The sequence below is a fragment of the Galeopterus variegatus genome, unplaced genomic scaffold, assembly GCF_000696425.1.
Source record: "Galeopterus variegatus unplaced genomic scaffold, G_variegatus-3.0.2 Scaffold482, whole genome shotgun sequence".
In the NCBI taxonomy this organism is placed as follows: Eukaryota; Metazoa; Chordata; class Mammalia; order Dermoptera; family Cynocephalidae; genus Galeopterus; species Galeopterus variegatus.
The window spans coordinates 327,630-350,086 of NW_007726593.1; the positions used below are offsets into that span (position 1 = coordinate 327,630).

General features: G+C 36.4%; 1 protein-coding gene across 3 annotated transcripts in view; it reads left to right on the forward strand.

Annotated features, from left to right (window-relative positions):
* The window catches only part of RYR2 (ryanodine receptor 2 (cardiac)), a 204,261-nt gene that overhangs the window by 57,912 nt on the left and 123,892 nt on the right, over positions 1–22,457 (forward strand). For all 3 annotated transcript variants that reach the window (XM_008569233.1, XM_008569234.1, XM_008569235.1), the window contains 7 exons: positions 1,479–1,556; positions 2,741–2,816; positions 4,468–4,591; positions 5,185–5,300; positions 8,478–8,542; positions 10,942–11,063; positions 17,565–17,614. In XM_008569233.1, coding sequence (XP_008567455.1) covers positions 1,479–1,556; positions 2,741–2,816; positions 4,468–4,591; positions 5,185–5,300; positions 8,478–8,542; positions 10,942–11,063; positions 17,565–17,614 — 631 coding nt within the window. The remainder of the gene's footprint in view (positions 1–1,478; positions 1,557–2,740; positions 2,817–4,467; positions 4,592–5,184; positions 5,301–8,477; positions 8,543–10,941; positions 11,064–17,564; positions 17,615–22,457) is intronic.

Consider the following 22,457-nt stretch of genomic DNA (forward strand, 5'->3'; position numbering starts at 1 on the left):
AGTGGGTAATTTTGAAGCTGAAAGGTAATTAATTTTAGGTAATTAATTCCTATTTAACCAACTCCTTTTCTTTTTTCACTGAAATAAGAAGTGTAGTTATCAGCTAAATGTCATGAGAATGGAAGAGCTAAAAAAGGTGAAGGCTGGGAATATTCATCATTAATAGGGGTGTGAACCAATTAACTAAAAATAACACTGTTGTTAATGAGAGCCCAGTTGGGATGGAATTTGTCAGTTTTTTGATGTCTCTGTAAATTTTAATAGTCAGGGATCGGGAATAACCATTTGATTGACGTGTGAATGCTCACAACGGCTCTTTAAAATTCAGTACTCATTTTAAATTCAAATTTATTATTTCCATTTGAAATTCTCAATTTCCTTTTAAATCATGTGAGTGTACTTCAAGAAGCTCATGGAAAGATTCAAATTATCTTTCAATTCCATTTTTCCATGAACTTCCTGAAGTACCCTTGTGCATGCCTGTGTAATAAACTTAGCTAGTGTAGGAACTGCTTGAACCATGGAAAACCAAGCATGATCTTCATCTAGTGATTGTATTACACATTTTGTTATTAGATGGCACTGAGCCAGGGCAAGGGCACAGAAGCGAGGGACCAGTCAAAACTCACTGTTAGTTGAGTGTTGCTTATGAGCTCATTAGTAATCACAGCACGTTAGCCTCTCTTCTGTCCTACAAGCATGGTATGAGCTATAACTTATATTGTTTTTAGTTTGTTTTTGTCCATTTCCAATAAGAGAATATAAACAATTATGAAACATATCAAGATAAAATTTGATACAATTTGATATAATTTGAGATTTATAAGTAGGAACCAGAGCTCATTTTTGTGGTATACTTTCACATAATATGCTTTTGGGTGGAATGAGGTAGGTGCCCAGGATGATAGTAAAACTTTCTTAAAATTGATGATAAGATATATTTCATTTTTAAAAAGAATTTAGAAATTAAGTAAGTCTTCTGATTATTGAGCATTTCTTTGTAAACAATTGACTACCATATGATATACTTTTATAATTAAAAAGTCAGTTATATTTTATCCTAATGTTTGACCCATAGAAACATTTGTAAATGTTGACCTCTGATTGCATGAGGAAGAATAAATCTCATTGCAGTCAATTAGGATTTGTAAGAAACTTAAGAATACAATGATCCTTTGTGTAAGGGATTGTTTTAGACTTTGGGATTTATTGCACAATTTGTCAACTTCTGATCATTAGCTTTTAGAATTTTCAATTCCCTAAGATATTTGGATGTATTATTTGATTATAAATAATCATCAAACACCCTCGTATAATTTAATTTGCTAGATATATTTACAAAGTCATTTTGTGTAGATGCCAGTTTTATCTCAGGAAACATTCTGTTTGGAAGTTTATTTGCTTTGTATTTCTTAAGTAGCATTTAAATCTCCACTGGGTTTTGAATGAGACACTGTTTTTTCACACAAATGATCTAGGTTTCTGTAGATGCTGCCCATGGTTATAGCCCTCGAGCCATTGACATGAGCAACGTCACACTATCCAGAGACCTGCATGTAAGTACTATTAATTTTTAAAAAATGTTCTCTAGATTTGATTGTTAAAAAACAGACTGTAGCACTTTCCTGCATATATTTTGTAGCATGAATTGTTTAGATGTAGTAATAATATAGTGGGTCCATGGAGTTTATAGATTATGTACCCTAACATTTTAGGACTGTAAAAGTTGATATAACTTTTTCTAGGATGTTTCCTCCACATAACAAATTTTCCTTAAAGATAATATTCATTTAAAAATTCTAATATAATTAAATACCTTTGTGTGAAAAGAAAGAAAAATAATTAGTAATGCTGTGCTCAAGGATCACCTTAATTACTTATTGAAGAATATGTACTTCGAGTGTTCTATCCAGGGAAATTGATGGCATTTGCGGTTCCATCCCTAGTCATATTATCTGTTCTCCTTTGTCACTAAGAACTTATTTTAAAATGGCAGATTTGAACGAAAGGTGAAGTTTGTTGCTAAGGACAATATGGTGATCAAACAATGATATTGGCATTGTTAGTATTATTCTAAGAGACATGAGGATATAATCATAAAATCTATGTATTGTTAAATTGTTTGGTTTGTCCTTTATTGTTGCTCCTGTAAGATGAGTTGAAATGACATAGTAAATTTGAAAGTCAAAAGTGAAAAGAATTTTAGAGGCGACCTTACCAAAATCCAAAGGCCACAGAAAGATTGACATGGCTTTCCATGGTCTCTGGCCTAGTTTCAACAGAGATTGATCTAGAAGTCAACTATCCATCTACTGTTGGACTGTTGGACTATCCGTCTACTGTTCTTTGCATTCAGTGTTTAATCAGGTTTAGGTCATCTTTTAAAGCTTTAGAAATTAAAACAAAAACTTGTAAGTAAATATATTTTTAGTTAAACTCCATAGCCATTTTGAAGTTTTATTGTTGAATTAATGAAACATATATCTTTAAACGTTGTAAATACCAATGACCATTCTACTGAGTCACCTCTGCTGTTTAGTCACTATAAAATATTGCAAATAATTAGAATTCCCTAGGATTCAGATTTCAAATATGAGTCTGAGTATCTTTTAAATGTTTTAGCACTAATACTCTATCATTTATTCACTGAAGGCATGTTTTGATATTATATGTTAGGAAGCAAAGTCCAGTTTTACTCATCGAAGTATACCTTAACTCCTAAATATTTTTTTCATTTAAGGCTATGGCAGAAATGATGGCCGAAAACTACCATAATATATGGGCAAAGAAAAAGAAACTGGAGTTGGAGTCCAAAGGTAATATTTGCTAAAAACCTTTCTAAAAAACCAATCAGAATTCAACTAAATGATTATGTGATATGGTTGAAATAATTAATCTTTTTAGCATCAGAGCTCATCATACCTTTATTTTATTGGAATGGATCAAATAGGTCTAGAACGGATTTAAAGTAGAAATTCTGTAATTTCCTGACTGCTGGTGACTATGTCTTTGTTTCTCAGAATCTCGATAGGTCTCTTTTACCCATTTTAGCGTAGAGATACCTACACTTCTTATTCTAATGTCTGAGGTGTTCTACTTAGGCCGTATCCTCTTGCTGTTCACAGAATGTGTGTTGTATTATGCTTAACACTATGAATATCATAAGACGAAATCACTGGTGGCTCCTTACTGTGCTCAGTGTTAGCTGGGTAGTGCTTGACTGTCCCTTCCATGTATCATCGGATAGCGTCCCTGAATGGGCATAAAGTTTAGTGGGTGGTTGCATTTCTGTAGATGGCACTCTCAGTCAACGCCAGCTCTAGAACAGACACAGAAAACAGGAAAAAAGTTTCTCCTTTGTGATTTTGCTTGCTTATTTATTGCGTAGGGCAAATTCAACATTTATGATTGTTTTATTAAGTCCTGGCTAAACTAAATTGGAAACTGATTTAGTACACTATATGTTGTTATCATCATTAAATCAAAATACTTATTTTCAATTTTTTTTTCTTTCTAGAATTCCCTTAGCAGTTATATTTCAGGGAATTTCAGCATCCTGCACAGTGTACATTACTATACATGTTTTGTAAACCTTAAGTTTGGGTCATATTATGCTATTCAGTTTGCTTTAATAATATTCTTTGTATCAAGATCTTCCCATCTGAAATTACCAGTGCTTTTTTATACTTTTATAATTTTTTTAAAAGTCTGTAAAATTTCTAATTTTATAAATTTTAAATTAATTATTTAAAAATTAAAATAATTTCTAGAATTTTAAAATCTAAAAGAATAGAAAGCTTTCATTTAGTATTTCTCACCAGAATAGGCATACTAGAAATCTAGACTCCTGCCAGAGGTTACTTGCCAAAATGTTTTAGTCAGTCAAGTGTTAGATACTTCAGAGTGATCAACCTTTAACCTAGCATATCTGTGTATGGTTTTTATGTATTCATAAATAATGTCAGTATAAAGCACTCTCTGACTAGGAAATGTAATACAAAATTCTATATTTAAGACATTTTCCTCTTGTCTCTGTGGGGCAGCAAGTGAAGTATAACCCCTGCAATATGCCTCACAATTTTGCTAGATCCAGCTGTGCATGTTTTAGCTCCTGTTCCCACTCTCCACATTCAGAGTTTGTTTGAGCAGAGAAGAGAATGCCGCTGCTTTTCCCTCCCTGTTGTTTGCAGATGTTATTGGCACTCGGTATCACAAATTCATGTATGTCCATGTTGTAACTGCCTCTTAGAAGGCAGACGTATAGTCTTTCTTTGAACAGGTTTCTTGAATTAATTGGAACATTAAAGGTGCTAGAGGGGGAAATGTCTTACATGAGTCTTACATGCTCTGTGTATTATAAAAGGACATCAAAAGTCCTGTAGTGTCATCCTATTACATATGTGCTGTGTCTCATGTCAGATCATGTTCAAATTACCGTGCTGTGATCTTGTCTTGACATTCTCTTAGGAGGTGGAAACCATCCCCTGCTGGTGCCTTATGATACACTGACAGCCAAAGAGAAAGCCAAGGATAGGGAAAAAGCACAGGACATCCTCAAGTTCTTGCAGATCAATGGATATGCTGTGTCCAGGTAAAAGTACGACTACTGCACTTACACATTCTCTTCCTAAGACTGAATATTTAAATATTCCCATCAGGGGCTGGCTGGTGAGCTCAGTTGGCTAGAACACAGCCTTGTAACACCAAGGTCATGGGTTCGGATCCCCGTACAAGCCAGCCACCAAAAAAAAAAAAAAAAGAAAGAAAGAAAGAAAAGCTGGAAATTAATTCAATGACCTAGACCTCAGAGCTACTATTTAGTATGTTCAGAATATACCCATCAGAAACATTAATGCCCTTAGCTGTTTGCCACATAATAGAGTTCCTTTGTTACCTATATTAAATCACCATCCATCATTTAGGCAAAATCCCTGGACAAAAAAAGGTCACTATTTTTTTAAAGATAACATATTATTTCATAGTAAGAGAGTTATTCACTACAGTTTTCCTGCAAAAACTGCAAAGTAGTCCCTATAAATTGAACCACCTTTTTGCCTTGAGCTACAAGAATATTAGATAACTTTCAAAATTAACATATATATATATATTTTTTTTTCCACAAAATTTTACCTTGCAAGAGACTTTGTATAATTTGTTGTGCGTGTATCATTTTTGCTTTTCTAGAGGATTCAAGGACCTGGAGTTGGACACACCTTCTATTGAGAAACGATTTGCCTATAGTTTCCTCCAGCAACTCATTCGCTATGTGGATGAAGCCCATCAGTATATCCTGGAGTTTGGTAGGTACCATAATCCTATTGCAAATAGCCCGGTTTTGGTTGTTCTTAAAGTTTCCAAAATCAGGGTATAGAACAGCACAGACTACTTGGCTGTTTTCCGATGGGATAAACATTCTCTCCATCCTAGTACCAAGTGGAGTAACAAGTTCTTAGTGAGTGCTTAAAGTTTTAGAACGTTTTAAAAATCTAGCATATAATTCTTTTCTCCTTATGATGTTTATTGGCATTTATTTTTCACTTTGAAAGATACACTGGAAGGACATCAACATATTAAGGTAGAGTTAAAGCTTTCCTTTGAGATTAATTGCTCTACTCATGAAAAGAGACTTCTAAAACTCTGTGGATTCTCAAAATTTCTAAGCCTTGTGAAGGCCTTGAGTTTAGCTTTTGTAGGGACACACATTTGCACTAGAGAATCTGTAGTGCAGAATACTTTATTGTACTCCTAGGGTGCAGTGAAAGACCTCCTCCCCATCTGGCCCAGTGCCCCCTCAGCATGAAAAGAACTCATCACTTTCAATGTTAGATTCAGAATGTGTCATCACTTCTGTTATTTCATGATCCTCCGTAGTGTTGTAGAATTAAAATTCAAGTTGTTAATTCCTCGTCTTCATGTCAGATCACCTTCCAGCAACTGGGTGGTAATAAAATGCAGGGAAGGTATACTTTATTCCCTTTTGAAAACAGTGTGCTCTTCCGGTGGTTATCTTTTTATTTTCTTTTTCATTCTCAAGGTTTTGTTTTTGTTTTTAATGTTCATTCCTTCTGTCTTTCAACACCTTTCCTCTGGGTCCACGGTCCTTGATCCCTTAGCTGTCATTTTTCTTAGGATTTAAATATAGTTTCTGGCACAGCAGCAGACTAAAGTTTGTAGAAATTCGAGCTCTGGTATTTTTTTGTTTCTGGCCTCCTGGATCCTAAATATGATTTAAGGTTTTCAAGTTGAGCATCGTTACTGTAAACATCCTACCTCTCTTTCAACCTCCCTTTTTATCTAGAGTCTTAATACTGTAGTTTTGTTCTCTTCCTAATCATTTGTTTTGTAAAAGCCAACTATTCAAACTAATTTATAATGTGTAATCTCTCTGTAACTCGTGCAACTATAATTTTTAAAAATGATACATGATTCATCCTATCAAGTAGCCTAATTAGTCTGAATTAATGAAATTTGGCCCAAGAACAAAAAATGAGGTGGTGGTAAATTTTTGAAGCTTTCACACTCAAGGTTAAGTATTGAAATTTGTGATCCACATTTGAAAGGATCTGCTGTGGGTAGCAACTCCAAGATCTTTTTGGCGAGGCAGGGAGAGGAGGGGAAAAACAAAGTAATCGTTTGGAGAAGGGAACAAGAAAATTGTTTTTTACCTTCACATGGAGAGCAGAAACACAAATTTGAAGGGTAGAAATGTGTTTAGATATTATTCACACTTTATTCAAATTTCTGAATAAACTGTCTCATACGTGTTTATGCATAGGGTGGGTAAGAATCTTGCTTATGGAAAATTCAACCACTCGGTACATTTCATTCTTTCCACGGGTGGAAAGTCTTAGAAGCAGAATGCAGGGGAGAAAGTGGGCTGCAGTGATAGAGCCTAACAAAAGAGCATTTTTTACAGTTCCTGATGTTGCATATACCTTTTTCAGGTGGCTGTGATAGGACACATTACATATAAGAACTCTGCTAGAGGAGAAGGTAGAGCTGTGATTGTCAACGCTGTCCCTTATTTCAGTTTCCATCTTTCCTTGTTATTATGGATAAAACTGCTAGAGTGCCTTCTCCCTTTTTTCTTCACTTTATTGACTTTGCAACACATATTTAATTTACTCATTCTTAGACTTAAGATAATTGCAATAGTAAGAATATGCATATGCCTTTTTCTAATTTTTTATTATACTATTGATCATATTTTCTCCAAATCTTTTTCACATTTTGCGTATAAGCATTTTTGTTAAAATTTATAATGAAAGAAAATATATTTCCTATTTATTAATTCCTTTAACTATTAGCAGAGTTGGTTGTGCACAAAATTCTGTCTTGACGTACTTTATATGAGAAAGTCTCTTGTATGGATCCATACATTTTGCATAATGTGCTGGAGAGAGATTTAATGCCAGTTATACAAAAATGAAATTTGCAAGGGTTAAAAAGCCATTCTTTTCTTTTACTTGTTCATGGGGAGAGCATTGTTCTGATATTACAGAATACTACCTGAATTCCCTAAGAATTATCCTGAATTTGTGACTTAGATTTGATAAAGTATATGTCAAATTATTTTTAGTTGCAAAAGAACTTTTTCAAGCAAAAGTCAGTTTGATTCGTATAAAATCTAGCAGCTCTGCTTACAAATTTTACTAAAACCTTATTTCCAATTCTGAATTTTATAGCTATCTAATATGTTCTTCATATCATCACAGTCATTATAATTTATTATTACCTCTCCACTATGCGTGAAACCTCTTCTGTATGCAAGGAGGGGAGAAAGGCCACCTTCTAAGCTAAGTGCATTAGATCAATCAACAAGATCTTAACCTTGAATCATTTTCTAAACCACTGGGAAAAACTCGGGTATTTTAGCTTTGCTGGTGGAAATTATCTTTTGGCATAGGCGAACCTCTTTACTTTTCAGCAGAATGCTAATTTTTCAATGTCATATTACAATTGCTATCCTCCTCCTCATCACAGGCCCTGGGCTTCCTGCAGTTTTTCAGGTGGCATGTTAAAATTGGAAACTTTATGTCACACCAAGAGGTAACCATCATTATGCAAGGCCAGGGTTAAAATCTATCCTGTTACATGTACTCAGTTTTCACTCACTTTTCTCACGCCGGTGAGCTTCTTTTCTTAAAGGCTACTGAAGACGTGGGAATTTTACTTTATCCTATTCCAATTTCCCACTACATGTCAATAAGATCTTAAAATACACAAGTGTGTTTGTGCCCATAACCACAAGTATGGGCTGACCTCAATAGCTTTTTTATTTGGATTTGGATATTTTTGAAAAATCTCCTTTATTTTTAAATTATGCTGTCAAAGTTAGCCTTTATATTTTTGATTGGCTTTTTTATGTTTGGTTTAAAGGGATAACACATTAGCAATGTGTCCTAAACTTTGCATTTGGGGCGAATATCTTGTAATGTTTGAAGCAGCATGTACCTACAAACTCTTCTTATCCACAGATGGTGGCAGCAGAAGCAAAGGAGAGCATTTCCCTTATGAACAAGAAATCAAGTTCTTTGCAAAAGTACAGTATACAATCCTTCTTGTTTTTGCTTCCATATGTTTGTTTACAAAATATACTTGTTAGATTGTTGCCTGTTTTCAGAATGTACTTGTCTACAAATGTGAATTTTACTACATGTAAATATTCTGTGGAACAAAAATAACTGCATGAATCAAGTGGGATGAATTTGCTTCTAGCAGTGGTTACGTTTTAACACACTCTGTTCTTCCTACCATAGTCTTCAGATGACATAAGTCCCATGTGTGGTCTTTTTCAAAGTTCTAATTTTTTTTGGCTTTTTTGTATAATGCGGAAGAAAGGTATCTATTTCTTAATATTTGAATATTGTTATTATTTAACATTTTTTAAATGGACATTTTTTTATAAGGAGAAAAGCATTAGTTAATTTATAGATAGGTACATTATAAGAACCTTTATTGTAAAAATTTTATTGGGGGACCTTGGTTCTACTCATTTTACAGATGAGGAAGCTGAGGTTCCTGCAGGATAAATTGTTCATATAAAAAGTGTGTCCCATTATTATTTTTATCCATTCCATTTAATAAGGTTTTATCAAGAATTTGCTGTATTAATGGAACATTCATTCCTTCCTTTCATCCAGAGAGAAAGGAGATGAAGAGTTGCAAAATCCCCCATATTGGGTTCATTGACTTACTCAGTATTTACAATATGCCTGGTCTGTGTCAGGCATTAAACCATGGCCTGGAGATTGTCATGAAGACTCAGTGCCCTTGGGTCAGCTTCCTGTTTACAATACCTTGCAGTTAACCTGAAGACGTAATTATTCGATTTCCTTTCAAAGGACTTGCATTTGGTAATGAGACCATTTAGTATAAATGGTTTCCTTTTTGGCTGATTAATATTTGGCTTCTGTTGTGTTTTTGAAATTGTGCCCTTTACTATAAAGGATTACCCTCGTTTTTTCTTTCCATTCAAGATAGCACTCAGAGTCTGTTCCAATCATCCAAGGATCCAAAGCTTGTTCTGGGGTGCACATTGTTAGCTATAGATAGACACAGATCTATATCGATAGAGGTATCTTTCTATATCTCCAGTCTCTATTAGATTGTAATCGCCCCGATAGCCGGTTATAAGAATACTGCATTCATGGCCTCTAATCACCTTTAAAATGCATTCTTACATTGCTCATATACTTAATGCCCCTAGTGGTTTTGTATACAGATGCTTAATGTGGCGTACCTTCTACGAAAGTCTGTAATTCATTCATTCACCATAGTACTGAGTACCTTCTATGTTCCAATCACGAAATTCAAGCAATGTCAGAACCTTCAAGGAGGGTCAATGAAAACTCGAGTATTTCTCATTATATATAAATGTGCTGTATCATACGGTAGGAAAAAAGTGTAGCGATGTTTTCATTTATTCATTCCATAAATGTCTGTCTAGAGCTTGCTATAGGCCCCAAACAGCCCTAACCACTGGGATTCAGGTGTAAACAAAACAGACTAAGTAGCAGTTGAAAGCTATAACGGGAAACAAACCTGGAAATGTTTCTTGTTGTCTTGTACCTTACAGGCTCTTATAGAGAGAGACTTTAATCCAAAATCACACATATAAAATGCAAAGCGATGTAATCTTTCACACATGTAAAAATGAAAGCAATGTTATAAGAGCAAAGAATATGAGATTTTACCTAGTTGAGGTCACAAGGCTTATCTGATGAAGTGCTACTGAGCTGAGGTCTGCAGAGGGAGTGGAGTGATGAAGTTATGGAGTGTGGCAGGAGCAGTTCAGACAGAGGGAACGGCCGTGCAAAGCCACGTGGTGGGCATGGACAGAGTGAAGGGGAGGAATTGGCCCAAGGCCAGCAGGATGAAGTATGTGTAGAAGTGGGAGGTAGGCTTTGAGAAATGCCAAGTAAAAGAACACTGTGTAGGCAAGTAAGTGGCAATGTAACTTTACAGATATTAAATGTCTTCATTTAATACCTATAAACCAGAGATGATGGTGCCTAACCTGCAGTGTAGTTACTAGGATAAATGAAATGACACCATGTCCACTGTGATCCTCACACATAGTAGCAACTCAATACATGGTAGTCATAGATTATTTTTGAGCCCATTGAGCACTGAACTGTATCATATGAAAATACTGAGAATATTTCATTTTGAGAAAATATTGAAAATCTTCAGAATAACTCCAAACTGTTGAAAATTTGTTGTTTCTCATAATCGCATCCTGCCCCCCCCCCACCACCACACACACACGAGACAGCAGAGTGAAACTTGAGAGGCATACTCTGAAATGTTGCCTCCTGGCATGGATACAGGGGGACCTGATGCATGTGAACAAAACTCTGACTGCCCTGAAGCCTCAGCTGTCATTTATCCCTCCAAAGATTCAACTACGTAGATCTGTTTTCTTTTCCCTTCTTTCAGGTCGTTCTTCCTTTAATTGATCAGTATTTCAAAAACCATCGTTTATACTTCTTATCTGCAGCAAGTAGACCTCTCTGCTCTGGAGGACACGCATCAAACAAGGAGAAAGAAATGGTGACTAGGTAAAATAGAGACTGTTGTCTGAGTTAAGTGTCTGTGCATTGAGGAAAGAGCCTGGGGACTTAAAGTGGGAACAAGCAGAGTATCCTCCCATCTCCCCTGGTCCTTGCCCTCTTGGAATCAAACACTAGAGGAGGATGGTTTATGCAAGTTAAGATATGTGCCCTAGATGTTGAGAGTTTGTTATATTTTGCTGTTAAGTGTAATGCTGAATATAAGGAATAAAATATCACCCAATACAGAATTCACAAATAGAGCCAGGAGATGAATTTCCATAGTAGTGTTTGGTGCTTTTAACATTAGTTTCTTTAACATTTCCCAAAATGTAATATTTTTTCCAGCCTTTATTTTCCATGAGGGCAAGATGGCATTTATATAAATTTAAGTTTTAAAATATAATGATCAATATTGGAAGAAAATGAAGTAAAATTATATACTTTCTGAAGACTTCCCTGCATGCCACTCAAGCTGGCATCTTAGCAATGCCTTCTCATTTCTGTTTAAACCCAAGTGTTCATTATAGAGATATTTGTGATTCTGCTGAGGACTTGGGGTCTGTTTCCTCAAAATTCTGCTAGAACTTGGTATATATGAGAATCGATTACCAAACAAGCCTGTTTCGTTATTACTCCTTTGCTCAAAAGTCCATACCAAGCTTTTAGATGGTGTCTGAACAAAATTTCTACAAAAGTGACTAAACTATATAAGGCAGAGCACTGGAGGAGATACAGGCTTTCCTTGGACTTCACGTTAATGCTGTGTTGGATGCCAGTGCAGTTATCAATCTACTGTACAGAGAGAGATGAGGTTGAATGCAAATTCTCCCCAGAGGGTGGAGAAGAAATGATATTCCTGCAATACATAACCCTGAGGAAAGCAACTGGAATGGAATTTTCAGTTCGTCTTTTTAATTTATTGTCTGTTTTACCAACTGGTTAGTGACTAGCCACATGATGCAAATTGCAACAGTATTAAGATGTCTTCACACCTCTTCAAATAATAATCTTCCTAGAAGGTTGATAAAACTGACTCTGGTTAAATAGCAGAGAGATTCCACTCCAGTGACACACTTTGTTTAGAGAGCGACAACGCAGTGTTGCTTTCCACAATGTGAAGTCCCACCCCTTCCCACTTGAGCATGGCTTTCCTTCTGCCTTCCCTAGGAGGGAGAGTGGCTGGTCCCTCATCATCTCATAAGCACACACATCCACTTTTTTTGGCCAATGTCCCTGTGGACAGTGAGTGGACACAGTAGCTACAAAACCCGAGACCATTGTATGTCAGGACACTGAGAATTCTGCAAAGTCCCCGCTCCTCTTGGGGTCCAGTTAACCTTTTGTAACAGAAACTTTGTTCCCAGAGGGTGTTAATTTAGATGTCACTCTATTACATAAATCAAGAGAAAATACAATAAAAGAAAATAGGGAAAAAATACAAATAAGCTGATGTAAAATTATTTTTTCCCCTTTCTTGTCTCATGTCTTATCTCCATTCAATTTCAACCTTACCCTTAAAGCTATTCACTGACACAAAATATACATATATCAAAACATCAAGTTGCATACTTTAAATATATTCAATTTTAATTTGTTAATGATACTTCAGTAAAGATGGAAAAAATTCATAGAACTATACACCAAAAAATTTATCAACTCTAATCCCTCATAGAATAAATCAGAAGCACATCACTTTTCTGTGCCTCAGTTGATCTGTTTTGGGGGCCCTAGACCACCCCTCTGTCTAGTTACAGTGCACCAGAATGTTTTTAATGATTTCATCTTCAGTTTGTCATCACCTAATGGAAAGAGGCTTGGTAAATTTTACTTCCCCCTTTAGCATTTCCAAGACAGGAACATACGTTGTTTAAAATTCTAACAAAGAAATGAGATGCATAATAGAAGTGACTTATTTCATCACAGTTCTTTAGTGCCAAACCTAGGTAGAATTTAACCTCAGATGAAAAATGAATAAGGTAAAAATAAATAATTTATGATACATGTATATGCAAAATGCTGGGCAGTCATTGAAATTATGATGGATATACCTATTTTAAAAAGTTTATTTACATTATTTGTATTTTAAAGATGACATAAGAGAGACTTAGATGATTAGGTTATTTCTCAAGGTCACGTTTTTAGTAAATGGTAGAATATAGATTTAAATTCAAGCATTCTGACTTTAGAGTTCACACTTATGAATGGTTGGTCTGTTAATATATTTGGTATGGCCATAAATAAACCGGAATAAAGATGTCTCTGAGATTTAAGAAAAAAAGAAATTATGATGGATATGAATATCTAATAACTTAGAAAAAATAATCATGATAAAAAATAAAGTATATGTTCAAACTCAACTTTGTTAAAAAACCTAAATTTGTATATACAGAAAAATACTTGTAGGGGACTTAATTTTAACAACTGTTTCATTCAGATAGTGTATTATAGATTTTTTCTTAGTATTTTCATAGTTTTTAAAATGAAAAAGCCTCACAATTTCAGTGAGTAAAGTGGGTAAAAAATAAAATAAAAATGAAATAAGTAAAAACAAAAACCCAAAACTGGTCCTGCTACCATGATTAAACAAGCATACCTACATACACATCACTACAATGGTGATTTAAATTTATATTTAACAGTTGTGAGTATCAATAGTTATGTGGGTGTCAGTTAACTTCTCCACAATTAAAAACTAGTGTTTTTATGCAATGTCTAGATACTTACTTCCTGACACTAGAAATTATTTATGGAGCATTTCTTGTGTCTGTAGTCAGTATTATGTCTGCAAAGAAGAGTAAGATCTGACTTCTGCATTCCAAGTACATAAATATGACATAGCCCCGACAGAAGAAAACCAAGAAGTGCTGTGGGATCCTATATAAAGTTAGACCTCATGGGATGGGTATGCAGGGGCCAGACCTGTGTGCAAGTCATGCTATTCAAGTTGACCTAAAAGAATTTGCAGGCCAGAGATTAAGGAAGGGGAATATTTTCTATTTGTAGACAACCACGCAAATAAAGTGTAGAAGCTGGCAATCTAGGGGAAATGTAGATTGTATAGGTTATATTGGATGTTGACTCCCAGAATAAGGCCTCTTTTTTCTTTCTTTTAAAAATTTTAAGAAATGTATTATGATTATTTTTTACTTAATTTTTATTAGTACTAAGAAGCCACAGAATCTTTTGAAATAGGAGAATGATCAGAACTGCCCACTGGGGAGGACAGTCTGGCAGCAAAAGTAGGATTGATAAGTGCAGGAGAGCTGGGAGGCCACGGCAGGGTGACTGTCGCTGTGGAAGTGCTGCCTCCCACAGGTGTGCTCAGCAGATGTGTGTGATGCCTGCCATGTACAGCGTGCTGTCCGAGGTCTGAGGATGAACACACACAGACAGCAGTGCCCAACCTGAGAACAAACTTAGAAGGACACCTAAGTAGACACATGCATGCAGAGCTAACTCTACAAGAAGTTGTGATGAACGTCAGTGGAGACACAAACAGAGTGCCGGGAGCATGAAAGGGACATGAACGTAGAGAGGAGCTGGGTGTGGGAAACACCAAAGAGAAAGTCGACATGACTTGGAGTGAGCATTAGGGCAGGTGGAAAGGAGTCCAACAGCACACTGATGTTTCAGCTCTGGGTAGATGGAACATTGTTGGTGTCACTAACACAAACCACAGATTTCAGAGAAAGAACTAGTTTCCAGAAGAAGAGGTTTAAGTTTGGTTAGATATCTGTTGAAGCATAACTACTGACATTCAGCTGGAGATACCCAGCAGAGAGTTGGAAATATGCATGTGGTACTAGTGGAGAGATTAGGGCAAGAAATGATATGTTGGTACCTGGGGATTATCTGTACACGTCATGCTCAAAGCTCTGAAAGCACATGAAACTGAAGGAGAGTAGAGAGAGAAGCAAAAATGCTTGAACACTGAGATACTTGTTATATTTGGAGGGTTTTCAGAAGTGAGTCTTTGAAGACTATGGAGACTGACTAATTAGAGAGAAAGGGAAAAATATTGCTGTAAAACAAAATCCAAGGGGAGTCAGAGTTTCAAAGATTTAAGTAGTCACCAGTGCCAAGTACTGTGGAGAGCTCTCCAAGAAGGAGACTGAAAAAAATGTCCTTAGACTTGCTGATTAGGGGCATTGGTGAACGTCCAGGGAGTGCTTCAGTACGAGGCGATGAGTGAATGTGAAGAGGTAGATGAATTATAAATTCTGAAGAATGCTGTGAGTGATAGGAAGCAGAGAAAGGGGACAAGAGAATTATGGAAAATATTTTTAGAGAAAGTATAGGCCAAAGCTTATAATAATAAAACCTTGTAGTTTGTACAGAAACTATACCCTGTAAGTGGATGGCACAGGAGAGGAAAGAGATATAATTTGTCTTTTTTGAGGACCTAGCCTTCTATATCTGTATTTCTCTCTGGTGGCACGTGTGGTTAGGAAGCAGTGGAGATTGTGAAGAAGTCATTTTCCTCTGACAGATTCTCAGGCATTAAATATAATCCATGGATACAGAGCAGTTTTGTTCTCCATTAAAGCAAAACATTCTGGTCCTCGGTAACGGGGTAAAAATATAATTCTAGCATTATAAATTCAACATTATCAAGAATACCTCAGAATGTTTCACCCTGTATACTAGAGAGTAGTAGGTAAAAGATATCACTTAAAATAGATTGGGATACAGGAATCCAAAGTGTGTACATTTCTAAAGGTGATCACTGTCTTTTTAGAAAGAGACAAGCCCTTGTTGAGGTAGCATGCCCTGATGTCAGCCATAAAGCTCAGCACATGAGGGCACCTGGAGAAAGTTGCTCTCGTTTCATTGTCTTTTTTGAAAGAAATTACAGTGCAAGCCTAAATAATGTAGATCAACTGGCTAATGTCTAATCTTATGTCTGACAGCTACTTAGATAGATGATTCTTTTAAAAACTTTCGCTCCCGTAAGAGATTTCCCAAAACCTCAGGCTCACTCAGACATTTGTGGATGAGTATTTTCTTGGAAAAACTACAAAATGCTCTATATAATTAATTTTCATCAGTAAATCAATCTACATTGTTCCTGAGGTGAGACTAAAAATTACTAAAAAAGAAGTCAACCTCACAACTGTGACTCTGTCCGTGTTCTTCCCATCCTGCCACAGATGGGTCTCCTTCACTTCTTCCATGGCTAGTCTGTACCCCTGATCCTGGCACACTCTTATGTCTGAGCCTTGCTGGGACTGGGAGAGCTTTGCAAGAGAGTAGGGCAGTGAGGGTCTAGCTGTCCTCATGACTGGAAAAATCAGGCTGACAATGGGGGGTCATATACAAATGGCTTTCCAAGGTCAGAGTTTTGGTAAGTGCTGGCCGTGCAGAGCTTGAGCGCTCTGAGAGCTCAGAAGAGTGTGGGGAGATGTGGAAATAATGCTAGTTGTAATTTGGGAGGTTAAGTGCCCTGGTAGAGATTTGCAAAGGGCCCCTCGGAGCAGCTGGGAAGGGGTCCTCTTTCAGGTCGGGCTGGGAGTGGTAAATGTGCTGGGTGTCTGAATAGGCTTCTTGGAGTAAACACGTCCTGAGCTGAGTTCTGGGTGATGAGTAGAAGGGAGTATAGCATGGAAGTAAGTGAAGGGTATTCCTCTAAAGAGGGACTGCGAGGAACCCACCCGACTGAGTCCTGTTGAAAAGACTAGATGGTAGCAGGGATCTCCAGGGATCCGGGGTCAGACCTGAGAGTTAGTGGATACCAGGGCTGTCTTGCTGAATGCTGAATGGAGGCAGCCTTATTGGAAATCCCCCATTGCTAATTGCCATAAGGACCGAAAGACCCAGGAACTCACTCTAGAGAAGATAAATATGCTGTCAACTCTTTCATTAGCATTAGGAAAGTCTTTTAAGTTGACATCTGTAATGTTTTCCTCTGAGTAATTATCATTTGTTCAAATTATGTTTCTACTTCACTGTTTAAATTCACTTGGTGTTTGGTATACATGTAAGGGGTGTGATCAAGGTTGGGGAAGAAGAAAATTTCAAAAAATGAAACATACTCATACTTAAAGTAATATTTTATGCCCAAAGCAACCATAGTTCTGTTGTTAAATAATGCCCATAATTAAAAAAAAAAAAAATCTAGAATTTCCGTGGTACATTTGGGCTGATAAAATTAACTTTTTCATTGTGCTTTTTAGTAGTTATATTCTTGTGGGGTTCATATAGATTGCTTTTATATTAATTAGCTTTGCTTTCAATTTTTTTTGTTTCTTTACTTATAATATGTGCTTTTTTAACCATGTTTGTTATAGAGGTGCACTCAAAGACTCTTTCTTTAATACCTTTACTCCACATTCTGCTCAGGGAATTGATTCTTTCTGCGTGACATCATGTTGCTTTTTTCCGGCTCATATATCAGCTGTTTTTTTTTTTTTTTTCTTTTTTCTTCTTTTTAATTTTTTAAAATTTCCCCGTCTTTTCTACCTTCCCTTCACCCTTCCCTTTTCTCTTTTGTTTTTCTTTTGTCTTCAGCCTATTCTGCAAACTTGGAGTTCTTGTCAGGCATAGGATTTCACTATTTGGTAAGGAGACCCTTGAAAAAAATACTAGCATGGCCATCACTTGGTTTTCTTTGCCATTTTTGCACTGTGTCGTGTGCTGCTATATTGCATGAGAGCATGTTTGCATGGCTGCATGCATGGTTGTCACAGGCCAAGATGAGGTCCTTGAGGTTGTTTGTAAGTAGCATTATCAATGGTGAAATTGAGGACTGTACTTTTTTTTAAATACTGGACCAAAGCAAAACTGAAAATCAAAAGGTTATATTGTTAAAAAGCAAATGAATGAAAATGACAAGTTCTGCCACATTTGATTTTGGGGTAAAACAAAACCGGGCCCTTGGATTGTGTTTGGTTATCTCTGATAGATTAAGTAATGAGCTGTTATAAATCAAAATTTTTAACTGCACTTATTTTTTTTAATGCTCTTGACTACAGATTTGCATGTCTACTGCATTCCAAACACTGGAGCTTCATAGTCGAGACAGTGAAGCCAAGGAGCTTCACTTGGCAAAAGTGACTTTTCTAGCACCACTCACCCCAGAGTCAGTTCTGTGTGTTTCTGAGTATTCACGTAGCTGAAGTCCATGTTCCTGGCACCTGCTTCTGGACAGCCATGCAGGGTGGGCACTCACTTTCCACAGATTTTCCCCAATGTGGGGCTTTAGGAATGTATAGCAGCTGGCAGAATTTGTGTTTTTTCACACTTTCCTGCATCTAATTTTATAAATTGACAAAGTGGATTTGAGCACTTTGCTTTATAGGTTTTGAAACCATGTTGGGGTAATTTCAATAATAAAACTTTAGTGTATTGATAGAGATGTTCCAAGTTCAATTCCATTTACAGGAAAAACTAAAGATTAAAAAATTAAGTTATTTCTACAAAACCACAATGAATAAACTGAGGAATAGGTATATATGTGTGTGCATGTATATATATATGTGTGTGTGTGTGTGTGTATACATATATTTACAAGGGTACTTCAAAAAGTACTTGGAAAAATAGGATTGAGAGATAATACGAATCCTTCCATTAACTTTTTGAATTACTCTCATGGAAGGATTCATATTATCTTTTAATTGTATTTTTCCATGAACTTTTAAAGTACCCTCATATGTATACACACATACACATATATACATACAAAGAACTTTTAAGTTCTTTATATTATATTTTTTGAGAAATGATAGTTTCTGAATATAATTAGTTAATGCTGTATTTGGTTTCTAGTATTATGTTTAATATTTGATGCTCTTAAATTTAATAATTAAAATTTATATTTCATATGAATTGCCTGAGTTTGGATATTAATGTTTTAGTTATTTAAAATTCAGTGGGGCAATTTTCTTCAGAACAATTTCCAGTTGACTGACACTTAACTTCTCTTCCACAGAGAAAAGTTTCTATGAAAATTGTCCAGACAGGATTTTCATGTGCTCTTGAACCTTCTCAGAATAACAGTAGATTCAGATAGTCTCCATTTGTCTGCAGGGACTACTGTTTAATACACGGGGGGCCTGTTCTGAGCTACAGTTTCTGCATTCTTCTTATTGAATGTAATAATACTTCGGTGTGCTATGTCTAACTTCCTACTTATTGTATATTCTTGCTTTCCTACATTATATCTCACTATAATTTCCTTTTTAAAAAAACTTTTTGAGGTATTCCATACATACAGTAAAGAACACAAATCTTCAGAACAACTCGATGAACTTCTACATACGTAGACAGCCATTCATCATTGCTCAGGCCACGACGCAGAACATTTTGAACATCTCAGAAGCCTCCCTTGCGCCGTTTCCCAAATCATAACTCTCTTTAAAAGAACCATGCATAGATTTCCATTACCATGGATCAATTTTGCCTGTTCTTGAACTTGTACTTTTCCTTTCAAATACATAATTTAAGGGTTTATGGTTATATGGTTTGTTTATGGGTAGTATGGCTTGCTGAGCCTATTGAGGAGAAGAACAGGGCTCTACCATTCATTTCATCTCTGTGCGATCCATGTAGGCATTGTGTTTTAAGTCTCTTAGCCTTTAAATGCAATTATTTTTATTTCTAGCAGGGATTTATTGGAGACCCACTATGTGTTTTTACCTCAAAAGTGTACTTTTGCACATTCTTTATATTATAATGGGGTCTAATGTTATTATTGCTTGAAATTTGCTATGGAATTTACCTGTAAAATAACTTAAACTTCACAAGGCCTTTATTCATCAAACCTATTGTGATGCAGGCTTGCTAGATTATCAGAATCTTTACGTCTAAGCATTTAAACTTTACGCATTACAGTTATAGCTTTGCTGTAGATTAGGCTGAGAATCAGAAAACTTAGATCTAAGTCCTATTTTTGTAACTTAACCAGCTGAACAGTTTGGACAAGGGATTTATGTTCTCTGAACCTTCATTATTTTCATTTGTATAGTAGGTGAAAGCAACTACTCTGCTACTCAGAGATCCATTGTGTATGTTAAGTCTAATGTAAGATAGACAATACTGAACCTACTATGTAAACAGTAGCCTTACAGCTCTCACATGTAAGGGATTTCTAGTCTTACTTATTAAGTCTGTTACATTTTATTTATTAGATTTATTTAAATCTTATTATTAGATCGTATTTAGGTCAAATTACACACAAATTAAATAGGGAAAATTAAATTAATAACTTAGTTATTTAAAATATGTGTACAATGAAGCCTGTATAATGGACCCATTTCTAGAATGAATCAGAAGAGGTATAACCCCAGTATTTATTTTTTGATTGATCTGTAATGCCGTTGTGGATTTCCCTAAAGAGAGACACTCAATAGCATATAATCAGTGGCTGTTTTTATAAAGTCTTATTAATCTTATTTTTTCCCTTTATCCTATCTTTGTGTTATATCATTTTCCTGCATTCTGGCAAGAAATAAACTGATCACGAAAATGTGCAGAGGGGTCTTTAAAAAGTTTATGGAACGATTCACATTACCTTTAATTCTATTTTTCCATGAAGTTTTTGAAGTACCCACATATTTACTGTACTCTCTTAATTAAAATTTTTTTTCATGACCTAACCTAAGAATAAACTAAGACAGAGATGAAAGTTGAGGTTCAAAGAAATACTTGACTTTTATGATGCTGAGCAGAAGTAAAGGTATAGAAGTGTATCCACATTATTCTAGAATACTTCATGGAGGAAAAAAAAAAAGAAAACAGCATCTTGTTTAAACATCTATTTTAAGCACCTTGTTTGCATTCTGAAACGCTTGTAGTGGTTAAGTTGTGCACGCGTGTACATGGAAATTCGGTCAGACCGTGAGTAGGACCCAGGCAGGTTGACATTACATAAGGATCCCATTTGCTATTTTCGAGGACCCAGTGACTAAAGAAATATCGCTTTTATTCCCACAACTTCCCCTGCACTTTTGCTAACTGGAAATTCTTTTTTTTTTTTGTCTTTTTGTCTTTTTTCGTGGCCGGCAACGGATCGCAACCCTCAGTGTCGCGCCCGTACCAGACCGGGACCGGCAATGGGATCGCAACCCTCGGTGTTGCCCCCGCTCCTCGCTCAGCCAGTGAGCGGCCGGTCTGTATGAGGGATCCGAACCCTCAGCGGGAACGCCGCCGCGCTTCCCAAGCAGCGCACTGCAGCAGTGTGCCACCGGGCCGGCCCGCTAACTGGAAATTCTGATGACTACTTTCACAGTAGTTAGAGGCTCTATAAGCCCTCCATTACAGCCTATTTAAACCTTTCAGTCATTTTTAGAGGAAGCAGAATGTGATAACTAACAGTCCAATAGCAATGGTGGCACAGAGGTGCGCGTATTAGGGCTCGTAAGGGCTTTATTTTTACATGTGAAAATCAATCTAATGCCTCAAATGTGTTCATTTGGTAAACATTTATTGTGTGTCTGCCATGTGCAAGGCATTCTCTTGGGATGTAAGGATAGAAAAATGAGCATTTCTTTATCTCTCTACTACTGCACCGAGGCCAATTGACAAACACCTCCCACCTGTACTACTGCAAAAGCATCCTAAACGTTCATTCTCTCTCAATCCCCTCTCACCTCTCTAAACTGTGCTCCATAGTGATGGTAACTTCCCCAAACACCAGTGTCTCATGTCACACTCCTGCATACTGAGTGGCTTCTCATTTCTTTAGGATACAGATCAGAATTAGTGTTTCATACTCCATCCCCTGTGTACCACTCCATCCTCATTTCGCAGCATCTTCTCTCTTGTCACTGTCGTGCTTCCCTGTCCGCCTCTCTGCTTTGGGAATATGTCACATTCCTTTCTGCCCAGGGTCTTCATGCGTGCTGTCATTACTGCCTGGGACGGGAGCCCCACACGTAACACTTGTCTCCTCTGTCCCTCACACCCATAATGAAGCAAACTACCCATTCTTCCGATTTCAACCCAAATATTACTCTCTCAGGAAAGCCTTCCCTGATCTCCCTGGTACACTCCCCCTCCTGCTATAACAACCTTCTCTAGCTCTGCGTACCTCTCCTTCGTGTGCGCTTACTGGGCTCACAGCTCCCTCTCACACAGAACTCTCAGCTCTGTGAGGGCTTGTCGTTGTACCCTCAGTGCCTACCTAGCAGGAAGCCTTGCATGTTGTAGGTGTTTTATGAATATCAGATGAACGAATGAATAAGCCAACCAGGTGCTGCCTTCAGGGAGCATACAGTCTAATAGAAAAGATAGATAAGTGAGCAGACACGACAGTGAGATAAGTGCTATGAATTTGGACGTGTTCTTACTTCACTAATAACCCAAGTTTTACTTTTTTTTTTTTTTTTTTTTTTTTTAAGAGTTTTTTCAGAGAAAATGTAATATCCAATTTTTTTACAGTTTTTGAGAATCATGGTTTTTTAT